The 24,891-nt window shown below is 34.3% G+C and overlaps 2 protein-coding genes across 2 annotated transcripts; both read right to left on the bottom strand.

The window, feature by feature from the left end:
• Positions 1–230: 230 nt before the first annotated feature.
• LOC111051579 (netrin-1-like) lies at positions 231–7,898 on the bottom strand. Its single transcript, XM_039428923.1, has 2 exons — positions 7,254–7,898; positions 231–872 (listed from the first exon to the last, which is right to left on the bottom strand). The coding sequence occupies exons 1-2, from the start codon at positions 7,800–7,802 to the stop codon at positions 231–233; spliced, it is 1,191 nt and encodes a 396-aa protein (XP_039284857.1). The 5' UTR covers positions 7,803–7,898.
• A 3,977-nt stretch (positions 7,899–11,875) lies between these two features.
• LOC111061863 (cilia- and flagella-associated protein 70) lies at positions 11,876–24,400 on the bottom strand. Its single transcript, XM_039428922.1, has 11 exons — positions 24,282–24,400; positions 23,402–23,572; positions 22,489–22,689; positions 21,999–22,132; positions 18,529–18,701; positions 17,116–17,516; positions 16,440–16,595; positions 15,142–15,278; positions 14,553–14,673; positions 13,137–13,286; positions 11,876–12,063 (listed from the first exon to the last, which is right to left on the bottom strand). Exons 2-11 carry the CDS (start codon positions 23,537–23,539, stop codon positions 11,944–11,946), a joined length of 1,731 nt encoding a protein of 576 aa, XP_039284856.1. The 5' UTR covers positions 23,540–23,572; positions 24,282–24,400; the 3' UTR covers positions 11,876–11,943.
• Between the last annotated feature and the right edge of the window lie 491 nt (positions 24,401–24,891).

Here is a 24,891-nt window from a genome sequence, read left to right as displayed (position 1 = left end):
TTATTATTATTATTGTATGATCGTATTGTATAGCTAGAACAAGTGACTAGTTGCTAGTCACTAGATTCTAGTTTTAATACAATCGGCCCAATAGGTGACGCTGACAACAGTTCAAATTCCGCCAAATCATCCAATAACATGACAATGAACTTACTGTCTTTGTGTCTTGCACTGCTTCTTCTATGATTCCAGATTCAACTCACTATCAAAATGCAATAATACACTGATCACTAACCTTTGCATTCGTTAGCATCCCGTGCCGTGGCTCGTCCCCAGGGCCTGTCAAAGTGGAACGGCTTGCAGCGTTCACAATCGCGTCCGGCAGTGTTGTGCTTGCAGTCACACACCAACTGTGCACCGGGCCCGGCCGGCAGGCACCGGGAAGCATGTCCGTTGCACTTGCACCGGCCTCCCACGGACAGATCCGACACGGCGTAGTGGTAGGTGATGGGAGCGGGCGCCGTCACAGGCGACTGGGTTGTAGTTGTCTGCATTCTGGGAGCATTATCCAAACTGTTGTCGGGTCCATCGGCGGACAGAACGCTCGCCACGAACTGATCCTCCTCCTCGTCTGTTGTGTTCTCTTTTTCACGGGGGGAGGACGGCTGTGGAGCCGGGTTGTTCCTCACATACTCTTTTGGTTCGTCAAAGTGCAGCCGGTTGAAGACGACGCGGATGTCGGTGGCTGTGACCCAGTCCTGGAGCACGGGACTGTTGTCGAAGTCCGGGGCACTGGGCCGGCCTTCCAGGGTGCTGAATGCCACGCGGGACATGGACGGGGGCTCTCCGGCGGCGAACCGGTGCGAGTCGGTGCAAAGAGCCTCTTGCTCGTTGGCCTTGGTGATGGTGGCGCGGTTTGGGCGGCCGTAAACCTGCAACAAGATGAAAGCAATATGGTTTAGGGTCATATAGACCATTTAAAGCTTCGATTACAAGAAAATTTGACAACATTCATTACAATGTGTCACATTTAAAGGATTCACATGAGGATTTAAGATCGCTTTCATTACAATGTGTCACATTTAAAGAATTCACATGAGGATTTAAGATCGCTTTCATTACAATATGTCAAATCCAAGTTTAAACCTTCGTACCTCCTACCTTCGTTTAAACTGAGATTAAAGCGTTTGAGCAGAAACAAGTAGGCTAAAATTCATTGAGTACTGCTTTTCATGCAATCACTGCCACCTCTGATGAATGTCATACCCAATAAGTTGACTACAATGTAAGGTGGGTTTGTGATGTGCAATGCACAACTCACTGCATTTCCACCTATCGCAGACTTTCCACTGGTTTTCGATTGCTTTTAAATTGGGTTGACAAGTTGAATGAAGGAATCAACCTTCTATGCAATTTCTTATTCTCCCTTGGACACAGCCATTTCTTATATGTGGCTGTGATGCAATACTTGCTTCCAGGTGAACGTAGACCTATGATTGTAGCGTTACCAGAATTCAACCAGGGGAGACTGGGATATGGATGATAAGGATACTGATGTATGTTGAAGAGTGTCCACCATGAGAACAACTGAGTACAAATGAGGATCTCCGTATGTAAAGGTGCGTACAGATATACGCGCCGCGAACATGAGCAATTCACTTTTAATCAGCTGATGTCAAGCTTTTTATAACTGTATCTTACCTTTCCTGTAAAAATACAGATATAGTCAGCTGATTAAAAGTGAATTGCTCATGTTCGCGGCGCGTATATCTGTACGCACCTTAATAAGTAGAATAATGCAGTGTTAATTACTATTTCGAATGAGCTGATTATATGGATTCTTAGACACTGGAAGCCGGTTCTATTGCAAATAATTATAATTTGAAATAAAATGGGAAGAAATGAGATTTGATGAAGTACCGTATTATAATTCCAGTATAGTTTTATAGTATTATATATGTTTTTGAATCATGATCTGCAAAACCAGATCATTAATATATTAGGGCTTGACACGACATGAGGTTCTGAGTTGGAACGTTCATATTGTTTTAATTAATATGGATTTTAGCCATGAAAAAAGTGTGACCATAGAGAAAAGGATACTGTAAGTAATATCTTATTACTGGTATGAATGTACATGAAGTGGCATAAAAGTTGAAACGTGTAGTAAAAAATACCAGATAAAATGTGAAAAAGAGTAGAGTACCTATATTACAATATTTTATACCAAGCACGTCTGAAGATATGACTGTACTATGTTGTGTTTGGGTTTGAAGTGGTTACAATATTCCAATGGTTTGAATCAGGTATAGCTTTACCTATCAGCCCTTCAGTTCCAATGGCTTCACACCCTTTAAACTGTTTAAACCCTCAATTTGCATAGTCCTTGTCCTACCACACCTGGCTTGTTCTATGTTGATTCCAAATAAGAGTACACCACTAAAGCCATGTTTCACAATGAATCTCTGTTCTGCTCTGCCATTGGCTCTTATGGGAGTATTCACTTATTGGCAGAGTTGGAATGTATGATGCTCTAACAACCGATTTATTTTTTAACAGTTAAGCAGGAATTCATTGGAAATACTCTGCTTTAAGATACATCTCAGGCCACATAGTAAACCAGCAGATTCTCGAGAAAGTGGAATAAATATGCTCCACTCAAGTCAACTATGAACTATGGTCCTATGATGGTGGAAACTATGCTCCATTCAATTGAATAGAAACTAATGAGAATAGAGTTTCTAGAGTTTCTATTTCTAGTGAAGGATTCAGATTTTTATATAATCTTCAAACTCATAGGAAGAGCCGCAAAAGTCAATTTTCCGTTTTTCATTATTCAGATTGACAGGGGGAAGGAAATTTCAGTAACTAGTGATATGCTATTTTCGGTTTACACCAGCTAACTCAGAATAGCTAGTTCAGATAAACTATCAAAGTTAGTAGACTGTCTACTAACGTTGATAAACTATATCCAAGAACGGTTATTTATTCTATTTTATATTTATTTATTCTAAGATTTGATATGAAGAGGAGTAAAACTGTTATTGAAATTGGCTTGTAATTGGGTTGAAGTCTTGTAGACTGATTCACATCTGATTATTTTGTGATTTCAATATTTGGGTTGATAGGTAATGGCACAAATTAGAATTCCCTTTTTCACGAATTTTAAAATTTTCATGTTTCAAAGTTAGTGGAATAAATAGTGCAACATGATTGACGATTCTCTTTTCCAATATCTTCTATAGAAGAGGATGTGGTTGAGGTTATTCCGGTTCAATTGATGTAATAGTAATAATTTATAATTCTAGTTGATACTTGGAACTATCAATTATTGTTGATAATGATTAACTCTATCTATTAAGACAAAGTTAGGACTGAATATGTAAGAGGAACATTTAAAGTTGCTAATATAACTGATAAGCTGAGGGAAAATCGCTTGCGCTGGTACGGGCACGTTATGAGACGCGGTGAGGATCACATGACCAGACTCGTCATGGAAATTGAACAGCCTAGGAGACGCCCTGGTAGACCGCCGCCAACCTGGATGGGTACCATTTCCAAGGATATGAGGACGACGGATTTAGAGCCTGAACTGACTCAACAACGCCCGGAATGGCGGAAAAGGATTAGGAGGGCCGACCCCAAGAGAATGGGACATAGGCTCAGGAGAAGAAGAAGAAGAATGATTAACTCTATCTCAGATATTATGTTTTATTCGTTGAAAAAGTGTATGATTTAATCTCGTAGTTTTTTATAATTATTGTGATAAAATATTTGGTAGTTCATTATGATTCTTTATAGTCAAGAAACGATTTGGCAACAGTGCGAGGGTAGAGAAGGATAGACCTATCTGCTTTGTCCAACGACTGACAAGGAGAGTAGTGAGCTAATGTTATCTGGTTCTGACTTTATTACTTGAATCTGACTTTATCGTTTCGAAGTTTAGGAAAGATACATTGAGGGCAAGAGCATTGCCTACAATGCTAGTCAAAATAGTCAAAATGTGTATCACTAATACAAATAATGTCAATAGATAACTTATTTAAAAACTTTATTTCTCAATTCAGTACGGTATTCTGGTTTCAATCCCATTCTTGGAGTACCACTGGTCTATAAATATTCACGATTGTAATATTATATGAGAGAGAAAAATATTTATTTCGCAGACGATGTTGAGTGTCAACGTTTTTATTGGATTCTAACAGAATTTTCCGGTTTTGATAATCTGATTAAAGAGCTGCTCCTCGTCATTCGAGGAGAAATTGCCAACTCTGTTAATGTAATATAAACATGACACTTGACGCAGCAGTTTTCATCTGAAATATTTTATTTTTGTTATCGAATTTGACCAGCACACATTTAGTGGGGTTTATGCTCTCGAGGAGAGGAAGGAGAAGAGGGAAAAAGAGGAGAAGGAGGATAAGGAAAGAAAACAGTAGAAAAACGGGAAAAACGAGAAGGAGGAGAACAAGGAGAAGAAGAACGAGACGGAGAAGGAGAACAAGGAGAAGAAGGAGAAAAAGGAGAAAAGAAGAAGAACGAGAACAAGGAGAAAAAGGAGAAGTAGGAGAGGAAGGAGGAAAGGAAGAGAAGAAGGAGAAGAACGAAAAGAAGAATGAGGAGGAGAAGGAGGAGGAGAAGGAGGAGGAGGAGGAGGGGGAGGAGGAGGAGGAGGAGGAGGAGGAGGAGGAGGAGAGGAGGAGGAGGAGGAGGAGGAGGAGGAGAATAGAGAGAAGGAGGATTAAAATATGGAATGTGTAGAATAAAAATACGAAGTAACTACTAGCAGGAATTCGACGATCACGATTTATTACTTCATTTTATTCTGTTCAGTTGTATTATTTCTTCAATCATCCTCCTATACAATGCAAAAATATAGTTTGCTTAGAAAAAATCTATTTGCTTGGTAGTAATGCTTAAATAAATTATCCAGGTTGATAGGAGAGTGTCACCCGTATCATCACCCTTGCAAACAACAGCCTCTCATTCAAATAATCCAATTGAAAACACCAAAACAATTGCCATCGCTTTACTCCAATTTCAGAAAAACCTACAGTGAGTTTAACCCCAAATAATTTCCATCACTGGATGGATGAGAAGCATTGGTGATATTCATAGAAAATACTCACTGTTATAAGTGAATCTCACTGTAAAATATTTTATTGTTTATTCATATGGCTTCTATCGGCAGAGAGATACTTTTGGATGTTCTGCCTATATAATGTAATGTAATATATTAATAATTATATATTAATTAGCTTTTGAATAGATGCATTCTCTATTTAATTCCATCTGTAATATAATATATACTATAGGGGACCAGAAGTTGGAACGCTAGCGCATTCATGTTGGAAGTGGTGGGTAGATCAGATGACAGGCTGAGCGCCCACATTCTAATGTACAAAAAATCTCAATTTTGATTAATTTGTATTAAATTTGTCATAATCTTGAACACTAGCGCTTCCATGGAGAATATGAGAGCTTTCAATAGGTAACTTTTGCCACCAGAGATCGCGTAAGTTGATTTTCCAGCCAACTTCTGATCCCCTATATAATATGAAGTTATTGAATCACATACTGAGTCCCAAGTGTATCATATAGGGAGATTATTGCGAGAGAATAGCGAAAGATTCTCTGTTTCTCCCCAACAATCTTCTGGAGAGGTTACTGGATGCGTTATCGTAAGATGATAAAAACACGTAAAGGTGGGTTTTTGTTTGTGCGTATCCGCCCGCGTTCGGCTGCGTAGCGATTAGTCAAAATAGCAACTTTCCCAAACAATAAATCGTATCTATTTGTATCTTGACAAAACAGTCAGAACTGAATACAGATGATTGTTTCTCTCCAATCTCAGTAAAATTTAAGTCAAGTTAAGGTCAATGTTGATTTTAATAAGGGAGGCTGACGGTTTTAAGTGAATCTCATAGACGTACATGATATAGCTTGAACTTCATGGATATTCTATGAAGATTAAATAAACTGTAAGGGAGTTAGCCAGTGATTAGTATCCTACCTAAACGCTCGGATTAGATTAAAAGTGACTTATTCTCCGTACTAGCATCTCGCGATCAGCTCCACTAATTTTTTAACACCACAAATCTCTTATCATCATCATCGATCGCATTATTGTTTGTATAGAAATGCAATAGGTTTTTGTAGACCTGGGATGTGAATAAATGAGTCAATCACTAATAAATAATCAATTATCACTCATCTCATATTACCCAAGCATAAGCCAAGGCTCACTTCAAAGAATTACAGTCAATTTTTCTAAGACTACAAACTGGATATTTAAAATTTTGATAGACAGTAACATGGTCTAAATACTATAATCCAATTCTGAGAATTTGATCCCAATTAGACTATCAGTACAAAAAATATATAAAATGAATATTTTTAGTTTAGAATGATAAGGCTCTGGATTGGAGGGGTTAAATTTCACACTCAACTATTCTCCATCTTCTTCCTGCATTGATAATATAATGAAGATTCGCAATCATCAAGGGTCAAATCTATCTGAACTTCAGAGATGGCTGCTCTAGATATAGTTCACCTGATTTCTTACCGTAACATTCGTTTACATTTTTAGCATTCATGTTCTCCTATAGCCTGCTGGTCTTCTCACTTTGATTCTACTCTGAAGATTCTACTCTTACTTGTATTACAAGTTGGAGCATCATATTTTTCTCAATTCTTATCAAGGCTAGATTTACAATCATTACATATTATGAGCTGAATGAGATTTTTTCACAAATGGGCTGAATGGGAATTGTATGTGGCGATAGTCTTCAAATCCAACCTGGTTCCTTATGTGAGAAAATCGAATCTTTCTGATTTTAATCTTGTAATGATTTTTAATGAAATTTCAGTTTTTAATCAGTCAACATGTCTAGAACCACGGTGTTAAAATTTTTGTCACTCAGTGCTCAGTTTTCTCCTCTTTATCAAACTTGATGAATTAAACTCAGTAGACACACATATCGAAAAATTAAAATTTCATCAAGTTTTGTTTGAATTTTTGTCGTTCAGGGCTGAGTTTTCTCATCTTTTCAAATTCAATGAATTATTACTCAGTGGACACTTTACTTTAGTCATTGGACTAAATAAATACTTTGGAATTCCGCAAGTTACTGCAGGCACAATGAACGTTTAATATAATCAAATATTATCAGATTTACTCATGCGAAAAACGGCTTTTCATAAGCAAATAGCCAGAGCTGACTTCAAAGAGTTCTGTAACTATCTGATAATCCCCTCATCCTTCTACCGCCTTGTAGCTAAAATCTAATAAGTAAATAACAGGATATAATTACCTTGCGACACTGGCTGCTGTAGAACTGGAAGGGCTGCCAAGTCTTGCCATAGTCCATGCTCTTGTAGACGGCAATCGAGTCAGGCTTGGCGGCGCGCGGACAAAACTGCAAACTCACATAGGTCAACTCATACTTCTTGCCCAAGCTCAGCGACAGGGTGACATTATCGGGCGGCGCAGACGGACTAGCGGGGGTGGCGACCGGCTCCGAGCGCCAGCAAGTCACGTTGTTCGGATTGTTGAGATCGGTGAGATGAGCGGGCGGGAACCGGTGTCGGGGGGACGAGTCGTCACAAATGGAGCACGGGCCATCGGGCAGGTCGCAGTAGTGCGAGGGTCTGGGCCCTGCACCGCAAACGGAGGACGCCTCAACCGGGGATCCGAACGCCGCGTTCACAAAGTCGGGGATACACTTGCGGGGACGGTCCTCGTCGTAGCAGGGGTCAGCGTTGTTGTGTTGGCCCGAGAACATCTTCAGATAGCTCTCGGCCTGCACCCCCAAACAACACACCACCACAAATACAAACAACCTCATCGCGCGCCGATGCATCAAGCGCTAAACATCGCACAAAACACGTAGTTCCGACGACCAACGTAACCTCACTTACAAACTCACTGTTCCGCGGTCAGAGCGCGACTGAGGAGAGGAGAGGACCCCGCCGAAGTTGTGCTGCCCCCACCACTCGCAGCCATCGGGTTACCCCCACCACTTTCTTTCTCCACCATCCCTCTCGCGTATAATAGCTGTTATTAGAAGTCGCCCCAACCACGGTGTGAGTGTGATTCGGAGCATTGCTTCCTACCTAATAGACTACTGTGGAATCTCGCACATCATTCATCAACTAGGTGATAGTTCACTTCCTTTTAGACGTCCCGGAAAACCGGGATTGTCCCGGTTTCTTACACAAAGTCCCGTGTCCCAGAAACAATTTTCAATACGTTTAAAGTTATAGGCCCATTCATGAATTAACACAATTTACAAGAAGGTGTGAAATTCAGGGAGGAGGGGGGGATTTGAGAGGTGTAGATGGAAACTTACCCAGTCTTCTAAGAAAATGATCTGGACACCCAATTTTAAGCCCATATTACGCTAAGACACAAATCTGGGACATCAGATGTGTCTTTGTGTAATAGCAGTAGCTCGATTCAATGCTTGCGATGATTCTCGGACACCAGTGACTAAAGGTGTCCCACTAGCATTTCTTGTTCTCAGAGACATGTAAGGACACTGGTGTCCCAACCTGTAGTGCTGGTGAAATACTAGCCTAATCAATGTTGCTTGGTCTCTTTTCTAGTAAAGGTGTAGATTTCGTATCATATTATCAATTAAGAGTAATGGTAGTACACTAAACGATGTTTGATACCAACCACGAGCATTACGTTTCGCCGGATGTTTTCGGCAGTACAGTCGAAAATTGGAATGTTATTTCTGACGCCAGTCGGTTCCGAAACAGCAGGTGTGCAGTGATTCATGCACTCTTGCAGGTCAAAATGAATATTTCCTTATTCGAATTGGATTGCGGAGATAGCTAATAGCTCATAGCATGGAATGAAACAATCTTATAGGATTGTTATAAGTTGAAGAATAGAATTATCTTACAATCGTATAAGAGCACAATGTGCAATAGTATAGCCTACACAGGTGTCACAATGAATGAAAAACTGAATTTACATTAACTGCATGTCCATACCCTATAATGTGAATGTAGTTGAACAATATTTTATCTGAATAGAAAGAATTTATACATGGAAAATGCTGTGTGTATTTACCTTACAGAGGATTGAAAAATCAGGAGATTCTTGAAAAGTGAGGTAATAATAATTATTTTTAGACTGATATAAATAAGTGAACTTTATTGGTCTCTTTCTGTGTTCCTGAGAGCTTGCTCTGCATTCACAAAGAATGATAAGTCAAGAATTTCCCATGAAACTGCAGTTCTAAAGGACAAAATAGAATATAATTGTATTAAGATGAAATCAATAAATATGTCAATTTCCAAGGACTTCGTCAGGAAAATAAAAATTCAAATACAGAATACAAAGTATAGTTGTTCTAAGCCACAGACTGCAACAGCGAAAAACAAACGTAATAGAATGATCCATGTGACCAAGTCCATTTCCTTTTCCTGACTTAATTTAATTCACTCACTGTTCCCATTTCCATCATTGCACACCGAATGTTCAATTGTGTTACTGTGTGTAGTCTGTGAGTGAAGGTCACACATTATTGTGTCGAGGCTGAACACATTCCAGCTTCAAACTGTCAGCATTTGTTGCACAGGAAGCATTGCTATTATTCATGAGGAATCCTGACAGTCATATGGCTTCCATCCGCTTACACATGAAAACATTGCCCAGTGATGCACTCGTGATAATTTATAATGATAACAAAGAGTTTGTATAAAACACATACCGTACAGTATTGGTTTTGCGTACACATTTGAGTGAGGAGCCATTGTGAGGTGTCGTGATGATCGCAACTCTTTGGTGGGAGAAATTCAAGAAAAAGATCTTGGAAAATAAGAGCACAAGTAGTACAGAATCAATCATAAACTGTTTACAATAATAATAATATAACTGTGTTAGTATCATCCATTGAATTATTTTTTTGAAATTTTTGTTTATTTTGCATTGTTACAGGTCTTTTCGTGCATTATTATTTTTCCCATTCCAATTTTTTGTCTGGTGGTATTTTACTGTATCCAAACAAATTTTCTTATGTGTTTTGGGGAGTAAATTTGATTTCATCTAATCTCTAGTATTTTGAACAATTCTCCTTTCACAATGATTATGGTAAACATAATTATCACAACACAGGTGATCTTCATTCCATTATTTCAAAATGAGGATAGCCTTCAGGATATCTCAAGAAAGACACCTTTCACGAAATAATAGAAATGAATAATAGATAGGAATATAATAAAATTATGTGATTCTATATTTTAGTTTTACAACAAGAGGCTGAAGAGAGGAGAAAAGAGTTGACATACACATAGGGACATACATGTACGGTACCTACAGAAAATTTAATGAATTTGGAGAAAAAATTATTGACTCAATATTATCCGTGATGATAACCACGAACTAAATGAAACTGTGTAGAAAATACTACTGTGTAGAAAACTGTGTGAAAGTGGAGGTACTCAGAGATAAGAGATTGGATTAGATTTCATCATTGATGTTAATTAAAATATATACTGGCTTGAACACTAATTCACAATAAATGATAAAATAGCTAACTATTCAATGCAATTCACAAAGTATGGAGGATTATTGATCAAGATTGAATGAAATTTGAACTTCGATACTATAATCATGTAATGTAACTACATAATATGTAGTATATATTATATGTATGTATATATTATATCGGCAGTGTTTCTACAAATAATTCTCGACTCTAGGAAAAGGATATGAAATAATATCCTTTCCATTAACACACGACCGGAAAAAGAGAGAGAAAGAGAGAGATAGACAGAGTGAGAGAGTGTGTGTGTGAAAGAGAGAGTGAGTGAGTGTGAGAGAATTGAATTGAATCGCTGCCTTTATTAAAAACCTAGGAGGGCGAAGTTAGGGCGCAGTCGGCCCTCTCTTACACTTAACCCTCAAGAGAGAGAGAGAGAGAGAGAGAGAGAGAGAGAGAGTGAGTGTGAGAGATTCAAGAAGGCGACAGAGAAGTGTCAATGTCAACCACTTAGAGGCAGTCTCCTATATAAGTGCATTCCGACCACACGCGCAAAATTGGCCCTTTGCTTCCCTTGATGGCACGAAAATTTGCAGACACTCTGTATTGATCTAACTTAATAACCCACCAAATCGAATTTGGATGCTTGCTTCCATTAGGGATGAACGTGTGCTTTGAAAATGACGTAAATTATTAAACGATTCTTTATTTTTAATTTACTTTAGTACTTTGCAATGTGCAGCATAGCATATTAGTTGTCATTAATAATTATTGTATTCAATTCGAAATGTCACTACCAGTTTCCTCTTTTCTAACATTTTCCTTCATTTGATTAATTTTTTTCAATGCATATAATTAAACCAGCATCTATCCAGATTTTAGTACTTCTCATTAACATGTTTCTTTTCTTGAAAATCTCTCAAGATAGAGTCTATTCGAATCACTTCTTCAGATCAAATAATCTCTGTGCCGGTTGCACAAAAGGCGGTTAAACTTTAATCGTTAAATTCACGAGAACCAATCAGAGAAATCTTCTTTTCTTAAATGTCTTCACTAATTGGTTGTCGTTGAAATTATCGCGATTAAAATTTGACCGCATTTTGTGCAACCGGGATCTTCTAATACAATGCGACAAGACTCAATACATTAATTATTTGTACCAGGAAGTGGAGGTTATAGATTTAACTCCTCCAAAAGTTTTAAGAGAACGTAGAGGTACAACACATTAAAGGTACAACTTACTAAATCACTATATCAATAAATCGCTACTAAGAATTCGTCACAGATTTCATGTTACTATTATTCAACATTCCCAATGACAAGATGAAAGCATAAATTAGAGTTGAGCCTATTGCTTATCTGTGATGAGGGTGTATCTCACCTTCTACGCTCTACAACTGATTATTCCATAGGGTTGAAAATGAAAATCACAATTCAAGAAATTTACAAATTTAACAACAAAATATGTGTTTAAAAAACGAAAAATTGTCAACAAAATCGTCAGACATCAGTCCGGGATATCAACACAATCCATAGTGCTTCTCCTATTGATAAAACAGTTGCTCTCATAGAATGAATAGTAAAGTTGTCCGATCTCATTCCTCAGCATTTCGTTGTTGGATGGGAACTGAAATCAGAATGCTTCATCAGATTGTTTAATTGTAGTGGTACTAAAGATTGCACTACCTTCTGCTATGTTGATTCCACGAGGAAGATTCTAATTCAAAAATAACCACTTTTGAAAAATTAAATTAAGACATAGCAGTCTGATTTTTATAAATAAAAGCTGTTCGATTTTACTCAAGTTTGTGGAGCGCGTTCGGACACTAGGCCCTTTCTCAACACTGGTTCGACACTTTCCAGGGAAATGTAACAAACTCACAAACTTGAGTAGAAGCTAATAGGTTTAATTTGTAAAAATCAAACTACTATGTCATAATTTAAGTACTCATAAGTGATTACTAACAAGCAGTTCGTAATAGAAAGAAAAATTGAAGAGTATCAAAAATAACATCTTTTTCCAAATCAATTCGAGAATTGAGTTTGCTGAAGAGAAGAAAAGAATAATCGATAGCAAATGCATACTGTAGTAAAATGAACAGTAAGTTAATAGGAAATGGTTCAAAACCAAATTTTTTATTTGATCATTCCATTTTTTATATAATATATAAGTACAGTCAAGTTGAATCAGAATTTCGACTTGATGAACTGATTATTTCCAATTTACCTATTAGGTTTCAATTTGAATCGCAGAGAAAAAAATTAAATATTTTTTTCTAAAAAGAGTAGGTCTTTCATACCTCATCAGTTTTTCTTTAATAACTGTTCACCTACAACTGTCATAAATGTTCACCTACACCTGTAATAACTATTCACCTACTGTAATAACTGTATACGTTATTAATAACAAGCTACTATATAGTTCAATAGCTAATTAATTCATTCACTGGTATTATTTTTTCATACTCATATAATTATGATTGATTCATTCTTTCATATGCAAAAGAAAGCTGAACTTCACATGAAATGAAATGCAATTATAATTTTTATTCCAATTATTAAAATAAAAGTACAATGAAAAATAAGCTATTAAAATGCACATGGAATCAAATTCGACTGAACTTCACTACAGTATAACTGACCCTGTTAACTAACTAACTGAATCGTCGAATTTGAACTCAGGATTTTGGAACAACTTACTCGTTTAGTCTGGTTGTAACAATCAAGAAAAACAGCAGGACGATTAAGTTTGTGATTGACCAGTGCCAAGTAACCCCATATTTCGCCATTCTCACAGTCCAACAGATTTGCCTCGCATAGACACCTTTCAGCGTCCAAATATGATTCCAACTGGGAATTATAACTCAATCAATCAATCATCTTCATAGTTCATAGAGATGAAACATTACAATGATGAGATAATCGTCAACATACAATCAAAGCTATCCAACAATGTAATTCTTGAACGAATCTGTGATTAATTATTGTCAATAAATTAATAAATAGAGAGATGAATAATAAATTTAGTAAGCTATTTCAGTCAGTAGATGGAACCTACTGAAATATTTCAGAAAACAATTTTTCAACAGAGGTAGAATGTAACAATGTAATGGAATAATCAACATCTTATAAAAACACTAAAAAACCAATATCAGCTTCTGTCTTATATATAATATTAATGTTTTATATTAATGTTATAATATATAATATTAATCTTCTAAATATAATATTAATGTTTATTATAATGTCACATGCAGAATCACGACACTATAGAAAAAATTTCTCGCCAAATAAAGGTACCGTACCGTACTTGACTAGAAGAACATGGTTCAATATGTATGGATTGAAAACTTTTACGCTCATTCCTCTAAAATTTACAGCCAGTCCATTAAACAATTTCATTGACATTTGCCATCAATTGATATGTGAATTTTTTTGCATATTTTATCATTCAGTAAAATATTATTGAGATAGACCAACTTCAATTAGGCCTATTTGCTGGGATACAATTAATATAATATGCTAGTTGAAAATGTTTTGAATTTTTTCTATTTTTGTGTAGTTGAGAAGTTGATATTGTGGTAATTATTCATATTGAATGTTAAAAAACCACATTTTTATAAAAAATTGTCAAAAAACCATCTTCTAATCTTCCTGGACTAGTTTATTACTATACGCCAGTTTTTTTATTCACAATAAATTATCCTTTTATTACCGTATGTGTTTATATTATTAAATTATAAATACCTGATAGAAAGAATTTATATTGAATGAAAAAGACTAAGAAATTGTCAAAAAAACACAGATTTATTGATACTTGGAAAGTATCTAAGTATCAATAAGTCTCTTATATTTCCAAGTATCAATAAATCTGTGTTTTTTTGACAATTTCTTAGTCTTTTTCATTCAATATAAATTCTTTCTATTAGGTATTTATAATTTAATAATATAAACACATACGGTAATAAAAGGATAATTTATTGTGAATAAAAAAACTGGCGTATAGTAATAAACTAGTCCAGGAAGATTGTGTTTCTTTAAAACACTTTTTTTTAATATCTCTAATAATGAACATTGATATGTTTTGAAGAAATCTTTAATTAACTTAGAGCTCACCATGTAGCAGGATTTAGCCAAGCCAAGCCATGCCAAAGGACTGCAAATTTGCTCACATGATTTGAAATAGAATTCGCTGCTATCTCTGAATTTTTCTTGCATGAATTTTGCATTACCAAGCCTGGAAAATTAATAATCTTATTTCGAAATCAATCAATATTTATAGATTAATTTGATCTTATTAATATTAATAGGTGGTAAATTTACTTATACTGCTATTTAAAATCGGAATTATCTCAATATTTATGGAATTGGAATAGTTTTGGGCTTTAGCCTGAGGTACTTTTCTAGAAGTTGTATAATTCTGAATGATTGAATAAGTAATAATCGTCAGATTTTAATTCATACAAGAGATTAAAAAACAAGATGAGGATATATTTTAATAATCTTTCAAGTTGAAATCTGAAACAATAAGTACATCTATATATACAGAGACAAATAATGTAGATAAATAATCATGAACAGTATCTTTACTCTATGGTACAATACAGCTACTTTGATAAATTACAATATCTACTAGATTTATACAATACACAGTACTCTTCATTTAACATCTATATACAAATAAGAATAAACAAGTTTCACTAACCTCAAATACATCAAGTGCAGTTGAAAGGCGATCGGTCTTTTTGACACACTCTGTACAAAACTGTAGCTCTCTTCCATTTTTTCAAAATTCTCCATTTTATAGTAACAGTGGCCAGATAGTAGATGTAATGGAGTTGGCTTGAGAAACAGAAATAAACATTATCAAAATAGGTGCTAAATACTAATGAAATCAATAGGTACAATTATTCTTTGGTACAAGATGAAAAATATTTATTCAATATATGCTAATTCGTTAAATAAATGTATGCCAATTCGTTTAAATATTTCAGTAATTTGAGAGTAATTATTTGAAAAAATAAGTAATTATTAAAAAATAGAGAAAAATCAAAATGTTACCAGTAAAATGTTATCAATAGCCTGTTGCATTTGCAACATGTGTCAACATGTTGTCGATGGATATCGACACTTGCTACTCCTAATTTAGAAGTGGAATTACAAAATATTGGAATAATTGAAAATTTTTCAGTTGGGAAAGTAGCACTATATAGTGAGATCTCTTCTAACTGTTATCATTGTTTGGATAGGAAGCATAATGTATTCGTTATTATATTGATAACGTTATTATATTAATAACGTTATTATACACCGTGATTCAAAAAGAATACAACAACTTTGAAAATTTATAACTCTGCAAAGAATAAACGGAGAGTAAAGCACTATCTGTCATCGACTTGAGGAAGCTCTGAAGATTTTTTAGTTCCTTATTTAGTCCCATTGGCACTCATCTGTCCGTGCCTATTTGAATGAAAACTATCCGAGGCAATGGATCGGCTGCTAAGCAGCTCGAGACAGAGCACTTCATCACTGGCCTCCAAGAAGCCCTGAGCTCACCCCCTCCGATTTTTTTTCTGTGGGGGTACGTTGAAGATAAAGTGTATCAACCTCCTCCACCAGCTAACATTGAGGAGCTCAAACAAGAAAAAACAGCGGCTATACAAACTGTTACACCCGATATGCTACTGAGGGTGTGCAAGTATCGTAAGTTTGTTCGAGTATCGTATTGATATCACTCGATTGTCTGGAGGGGGTTACATTGAACATTTGTAAACTTGTTTTCTAGAGCTGAAAAACTTATTTTAATACTCTTCATTTTGATTTACAACCCAAGTTTCTATTATTTCTCCTTGATTAAATACAGATTTTCAAAGTTGTGGTATTCTTTTTGAATCACGGTGTATTATACCTATTAATATAATAACAGGTATAAAATATATAAGCATAACGATATAATTCATAAGAAATGCCAACAGTGGCCTATAAAATGAATTTAGAACTCACTTGAATGTTGAAACGTAGAGCAGCATTAAAATGTTGGAGAGCATTCTCAGGCCGATGTTGGAGATAATCACAGCAGGCCAATAAATATTCGACAATAACTGCTATTTCGTCATTGGTCGACAACTGACGAACTTTATTCAGAGACATTTCAGCAAACTGAAATTTAAAAGTCAATTTTTCATTATATTTTAAAATATTAATGGGAATAAATTAAATTATCAATAGAAACAAATGTTGGCATAAAGCATATATATCAAAACAATCAAGACATGAAATCAAAACGAATAAAAATCGTTTATTGTTATTAAAAAACATGATGTCATAACAAGCATTGTTTTTTAATGACAATAGACGATTTTTATTTGATTTGAAACATGAATTATCAAAACATATATCAGCAATGGCAATAATAGATTGTGAATATACCCCACAAAGTGACAGTCTGAATATGAGAGGAGATTATTCCAAGAATTCAACAAGTCAACAATACTGTAATCAGACAGAATAAGAGACGATTTCCTTTAACTTGATTTTAAAATAATCCCAAGTTTATCAAAATTATTAAACTTAGGATTAGGACTATCAAAATATAATCCTAAATTTATATTTGATTATCCAATTTTAAACACTGATGAATCATATTCAAATTACCAATGCAGTTTTACACTATATTTACCATGAAACATCTGAGAGTCAACAGAAATATGGCTGTTTTCAAAAATGTTGCATAATCATCATCACAAATTTCAGGAAACCACGAGAGTATAGGCTCCAACACATCATTATCCACATAACTCATGACATCCAATCTTTTTATAACTGGATTTTCACTCATGGCATCCAATGTTTTTGACTCTGTATTTTCAGAGCTCAATCCCAAATTATCGGAATTCAATTGCGGATTGCTGTCGATTTTTTCGTCAATTGTTTGCTCCTCTACTTTCGCACTGTTGAGATTTTTATCGTCAATAACAATAACATCAATAATGCCTGTCGAATTGTTCTTTGATTCTTCGATTTCTTCAATCACTGGTTGATTCTCGGTTTTTGAAGGGAGGGAGAACATGAGTTTATCCACTGCAAATAACCACAGAGTGAAATTATTATTATCACCAATAGTTGAGAATAATTTTGATTCTCAATTTAATTTTTGATCTCTCTACAATAAGTTTTCAGTAGATTCAATGTACAAGTATTTTCAATTTTAAATTAATAAGTATTTTCATCCTCTATCATCTCAATCTTAATGAATTATTAATTTTCGGTAAATAAATTACATTTACAATACAATTATTACATTACATACATTTCCTGTATTAACATTTTTCGACAAAGAATTTTGATGAAAATTTGACCTTTTTAACTATTTTTGACTATTATATTAACCTTTTTTGACTATTTTAAGATTGATATTTTATGTTATTATGTTATTTATCTGTGACGTTTTTCAACTGTATTACATTGTTTTTGTTATACTTTTGTTGAGAATAAAATATCATTATTATTATTATTATTATTATTATTATTATTATTATTATATTATTATTATTATTATTATTATTATTATTATATTATTATTATTATTATTATTATTATTACCTAAAAGAAGAGCTCATTTTGAACTCCACTTCAGTTTTAGCCCTATTTTGAACTATTTTAATTTGAGAGAGTGGTAGTTGAAGTTCCACCTGTTTTTATTGTTTATGGAGTAATTAAGGGTTCATCGATTTTATTTGCTAAATATGGTTCACCATTTCAATACAATGAACTTGTGAATACTGTAATAATAAACAAAACTTAAAAAGGTTTATGAAGTTATGGGTTGTTAATAAATTCAAGTGCAAAATAATTGAATCTATGATAAACAATTGAGAATACTATTTTTGGTATTTTTGTCTTACTGGGTTGAGAATCAAAATAGCTTCTCGTTACTGGCCTACACATATTTAGAGTTTCAGAACCAGGCCACAGAAAAGTCCTGCTTCACAATGATGAATGTTTGCTCTGCTGAGCAATAAGAGAATACTACTTTAACTATCCGACTATTCACTATTGGAAGTTTCATTGTAAATAATGAAACATCACTCACCGTGACTCATAATTATTCTAGCTTCCTCAAACATTTGGAAGTGCCAGTAGAAGAAGTAGAAAGCGATCCAAGCCTCAACAAAGTTGGGATGAAAGGTTGTGACTGCATGCAAAAATAATTCCGAAGTATTAAAGTCTTCCTTCAGGAATAAAATTACGGCATACAGTAATAGCCTGTTGAGATGTATGATAATAAGAGTTAAAATACTTGATATCAAATGAATTTGACACAAATTCATACAATATGCAAACGCACTCAATATTTATTTATTTATTAGGTTAGCACAAACAATACAATGATCGGAAAAGAAAAAACAGTAGGCTATTGCCCAAAACTTCTTCAATTTCCTAATTTAGTTCTAAATTATCCAAATATTAGGCCTATACATAGGTTATGTCCATTTCAATTTCTACATCAAATTGAGGCTATGATCTAACAAAAGCACATATTATCATCTTAACATATTTTAAGCACATATAGCTAAAATTATCATAACACGAAAACCTAACTAGCCTGAAAAAACGAAGCACTTCTTTCTAGGATGATAACTTGAATATCATTGATAGGTGAACATCAAAAAAATAAACTCAGGTAAATTGAGATGAAATTTTGCTCCATAAAAATTGATAATTAATATTCAGTCTCATCAAATACATTGAGAAGATTCAATGATAATGTATCAACAAGTGTGAGAGAAGGAGAATTACACATTTCAATTCAATATCCTTTTCACACTTTAACAAGTTCACACTTGAAACAAGCATAAAAAAAATTGATTTGTATTTTCCAATATGAATGCCATGATTGAAGATACTTGAAATATTGTCAAAAATCCATTCTATTTAAATAAAAATTAATATTTTACAGGAACATGCTTTCGTGTGTGCTCACACATCATCAGCTGTAAGTTACAATACTCTTACAGTAGCCTACTCTTTACAGTTGGTACTGTAACTTACAGCTGATGAGCACACACGAAAGCATGCTCCTGTAAAATATTAATTTTTATTCAAATAGAATGGATTTTTGACAATATTTCAAGTATCTTTAATTATGGAAAAGTTCCACAACATCAACATTCACGCTACAAACTTAATGAATGCCATGAATAGTTTTTAAATGAATAAACTGGAACGTTTCTAGTTTTCTTTTTGAAGACACCACATGTCTCGGCTATGATGGCTTTTTCTAGTGTCAAATAAACAAGATTCAATGTTTCAAAAAAGTGCTAATTATTTCAATCATTCAAATAATATTAAGTAGGGAGTAAGCCCGTAAAAATACGTTATGATTAATCACAATATTATTTGTTCATGACTCGATTAATGGTTGGTCCAAATCTGAAGAAGCGATAACATAGAACACTTTTGCTTGAGAATCATGTTATATGATTATTATAGTTGTTATCAGTTTATAGGATACCTGATGAATGTTATTAACCATTAAACCTATAAATTTAATATAGTTTGAATAATGACCCATTAGATTTGTTAGTGTCGTATGAACTGGGCCTATATTGTGTATCAAAATTCAGGAAAGGAATAGTTTTGGGGTCTTCCTGCTCTTTTCAATCACTTCTATTATCTGCTTAACTATTGGTAAATTAAACATCTTGAAAAGAGAACCTTTGGACAGTGTTTTATGGAAATCGAGGCTGGGCTACAGTACTTTATTCTGAAATTCTATTGAACTGTACAGGGAAAATCATTAATGGTGCAACTCACCCTATAGGATGCCTGGTATCTATGGATATAACTTCCTTAGTGTAGGTTTCAGCTTCGTCAATGTTATTTTCTTGCAGCATTAGAATCGCCATTTTGATGAATGGAGCTGGACTCTCATAATCCATATCAATCATCTAAAAATTGAAGAAAAAATGTGTTCATCACAAATTCAGATGAGAAATATTTACATTTCTGACACGGGTTTTGAAAATATATTGCTATAATGAATTTGAATAAATACTATTTATCAAAAACTTCAATTTTCTACAGATATTAAAATTACTATTCTACAATACGGTGATTTAATTTTTGATTGGGGGTGAGGTCTATTCATAAAAACTGGACGTGAGGCTGAATTCATCTCACTATTTCAACAAATTCATGAAAAATATGGTTAGTCTTTTTCAGGAATATGTGTGTATACTCTCATAAGAAACAATGGTAGTCTTCCTCAGAAATCTATGGGAAAGTGTGTTTTAAGCGAAAAATACCTTCAATAAGAGGGACTTGGCCTTGTCTTTGTCATTTTCTTCAGCAGCTTCACATGCGAAAATATGAAGCGCATTTGCGTCCACTTCTGAGGGGTAGTTGCAGATTATTGATCGTTCAGAGTTGATCTTCCCTGAATGCCTGTTTGTGACCGTCAGTCGCATATCTTCCACTAGTTTGATGTAAGACTTTGCTAGAAAATCCTGGAAATAACAAAGAACAAGAGGATAGAGAGAACAAACAATGGAGGTAGAAAGGAAAATTAATATACTACATTGGCCTAGAAATGAATATTGTATATGATCAAGCTTGCTGCATTCTTTTTGTATATTGTCACAATATTCTATAAATAGAACGTGCAATAAAATCCTATGAGAAGCTGGAATTATGGGAATGTTGTATCAGCATTGTGCTGGTGTTTTAAGAAATGCTGACAATTTGAAGTGAATTGTACTGGAGAAAAATATAGGCTACAGTATTTATGTAAATGATTATACTGATTGAAATGAAATCACCCCTACAATAGTTACGGTATAAAACTGTCCTTGTAAAATGTTAAAATTGGTAGATTAAATACAATTTGAATAGCATTGCTTCCAGCTCCAATATATGAATAGTATGACTATGGAGATTAAATAATAATTGGTTTGATTAAACAGTCTCTGTAGTAATGACTTCAAACTTTGATTACTGTCAGCATTGGTTATATGAGAAGCAATGATGTTATAAGGAATTCTCACAGTGGAGAAAGATGTTATAGTCTATGCAGGCACGGCCCTAGGGACTTTGCCGCCCTGGGCGAGATCGGCAACTGCCGCCCCCCCCCCTGGTAGCCCGTCTTTAGTTGTTAATCCCGGTTTCCACCCCTCCTTGAGCTATCGCCTAACGCCGGTTACATATTGGGCGGTTTCTGCCGGGGTAGTAATTTCGCCGTCGCCGCCGTTCGAGCAGTAGTCTATGGACTTGAATGGAAGCTTACACACTGGGCGGCAGAAACGCCGCGCGGCTATATTGCCGTTGGCGGCAGCTGTGCAGCCGTCCACTGCCACTGCGGCTGGCGGTGTTTTTGCCGTTCTTGTCTACGCAGTGACCAAATGGGCGTTAACACATTTGGCGGTTGTCTACCGTCGCCGCTGATCAGTCGTCTTTCCCAGTTGCTCCAAGTCAGAGGTCTTTGGAAATCGAGGCTGGGCTACAGTACTTTATTCTGAAATTCTATTGAACTGTACAGGGAAAATCATTAATGGTGCAACTCACCCTATAGGATGCCTGGTATCTATGGATATAACTTCCTTAGTGTAGGTTTCAGCTTCGTCAATGTTATTTTCTTGCAGCATTAGAATCGCCATTTTGATGAATGGAGCTGGACTCTCATAATCCATATCAATCATCTAAAAATTGAAGAAAAAATGTGTTCATCACAAATTCAGATGAGAAATATTTACATTTCTGACACGGGTTTTGAAAATATATTGCTATAATGAATTTGAATAAATGCTATTTATCAAAAACTTCAATTTTCTACAGATAATAAAATTACTATTCTACAATACGGTGATTTAATTTTTGATTGGGGTGAGGTCTATTTATAAAAACTGGACGTGAGGCTGAACTCATCTCACTATTTCAACAAATTCATGAAAAATATGGTTAGTCTTTTTCAGGAATATGTGTGTATACTCTCATAAGAAACAATGGTAGTCTTCCTCAGAAATCTATGGGAAAGTGTGTTTTAAGCGAAAAATACCTTCAATAAGAGGGACTTGGCCTTGTCTTTGTCATTTTCTTCAGCAGCTTCACATGCGAAAATATGAAGCGCATTTGCGTCCACTTCTGAGGGGTAGTTGCAGATTATTGATCGTTCAGAGTTGATCTTCCCTGAATGCCTGTTTGTGACCGTCAGTCGCATATCTTCCACTAGTTTGATGTAAGACTTTGCTAGAAAATCCTGGAAATAACAAAGAACAAGAGGATAGAGAGAACAAACAATGGAGGTAGAAAGGAAAATTAATATACTACATTGGCCTAGAAATGAATATTGTATATGATCAAGCTTGCTGCATTCTTTTTGTCTATTGTCACAATATTCTATAAATAGAACGTGCAATAAAATCCTATGAGAAGCTGGAATTATGGGAATGTTGTATCAGCATTGTGCTGGTGTTTTAAGAAATGCTGACAATTTGAAGTGAATTGTACTGGAGAAAAATATAGGCTACAGTATTTATGTAAATGATTATACTGATTGAAATGAAATCACCCCTACAATAGTTACGGTATAAAACTGTCCTTGTAAAATGTTAAAATTGGTAGATTAAATACAATTTGAATAGCATTGCTTCCAGCTCCAATATATGAATAGTATGACTATGGAGATTAAATAATAATTAGTTTGATTAAACAGTCTCTGTAGTAATGACTTCAAACTGTGATTACTGTCAGCATTGGTTATATGAGAAGCAATTATGTTATAAGGAATTCTCACAGTGGAGAAAGCTGTTATAGTCTATGTCTTGAGTAAGGAATGTATTTTAGCTTTTGCTAATTTTGACTTTGTTTGTTGAGATACGAATTTTTTTCTATAGCACCAACATATTTTAGATGAAATAATATGGCTGAACTAGTACAAATAATGATTGACAAATTTTGTTGATGAATACCTGAAGAGCACTTTCCTTGTCAATCTTCGATGGTAGACCGATTTTGAATATCATATAATCCAGAACTGTTTCTCTAAGATGAGCCTTGATTTTTGAAATCAATCCTGTGTCCTCAAGATATTTTGCAAAAAGGTCCATTTTCAGATTTCTCGCACATTTTGTAGCGTATTCCTGTGATAAAGGCAACAAAAAATACATCGTTTTGTATATAATTTATCATAATGAAGGATAAAGTAGTTTTAAAATATAGAAAATGTCTACAATCAATACTCCAATGGTAAATAATCATAATAGAAAATTTAAAAGATCTCATAGAAGAATATTACAATATGATTGCTACAAGATAATACTATATATCGTTGTCAAACCATTAAATGAAAAATTATCAGCTACAGTTTTATTATTGTCAGTTTCATCTTATATTATGCAATAAATTTATTCTTTTTCTATTATCCATATAACGTGAAGAGTTTTCTAAGTATGATGATGGATTCTCTATTTATTAGATATTGCAGTTTAACCAACTGCTGAAATAATATTACTACTACATAGTAATTCCAAATATCCAATGAAGCTATATTAATAGATCTAAAGGACTTCTGCTACTGCAATTTTCGGGTAGTTTCACTCTTCAAATTTCCTTCTGCTATTTAGTTCCTTGATCAATATTTGTAGTAGCAGAAGTCCTTAGTTCTATTTATATAGCTCTCATTGGATATTTGAAATAATTATCATATCAGATAAATAAATTAATAAGAAACTTTAAATATAATCTGAACATGTGAATTAAAAATGTGAGAATTGTAATTGTGAGGAAAGAAATATGTACTTAGAATTTTTAAAATTATTTAATTACTTTTTAAAAATTATATGTATTCACCCGATAAGATTCTGCAATAATTTGATGTGCCTCCTTTATAGCTGAGCAGTAGTCATTGTAAGCCTTTTCAGCATTTTTTATATTTATTGGTTTTTCAACTCTTTTTGGTATAAGGCTTTGCAAACTGTAAAGAATAAAAGTTTGAAAATTGAAATACAATAAAATAAAATGTAAAGATGGCATTTGGAAAGTGAGAAAACAATAGAAGATAATATAAAATAAATTACATTCTCTAATACTCCAATGGTAAATAATCATAATAGAAAATTTAAAAGATCTCATAGAAGAATATTACAATATGATTGCTACAAGATAATACTATATATCGTTGTCAAACCATTAAATGAAAAATTATCAGCTACAGTTTTATTATTGTCAGTTTCATCTTATATTATGCAATAAATTTATTCTTTTTCTATTATCCATATAACGTGAAGAGTTTTCTAAGTATGATGATGGATTCTCTATTTATTAGATATTGCAGTTTAACCAACTGCTGAAATAATATTACTACTACATAGTAATTCCAAATATCCAATGAAGCTATATTAATAGATCTAAAGGACTTCTGCTACTTCAATTTTCGGGTAGTTTCACTCTTCAAATTTCC

This window comes from Nilaparvata lugens, chromosome 5 (genome assembly GCF_014356525.2).
Source record: "Nilaparvata lugens isolate BPH chromosome 5, ASM1435652v1, whole genome shotgun sequence".
In the NCBI taxonomy this organism is placed as follows: Eukaryota; Metazoa; Arthropoda; class Insecta; order Hemiptera; family Delphacidae; genus Nilaparvata; species Nilaparvata lugens.
The sequence above is the reverse complement of the archived record's forward strand: the minus strand, read 5'-3'. Positions and strand labels throughout refer to the sequence as shown.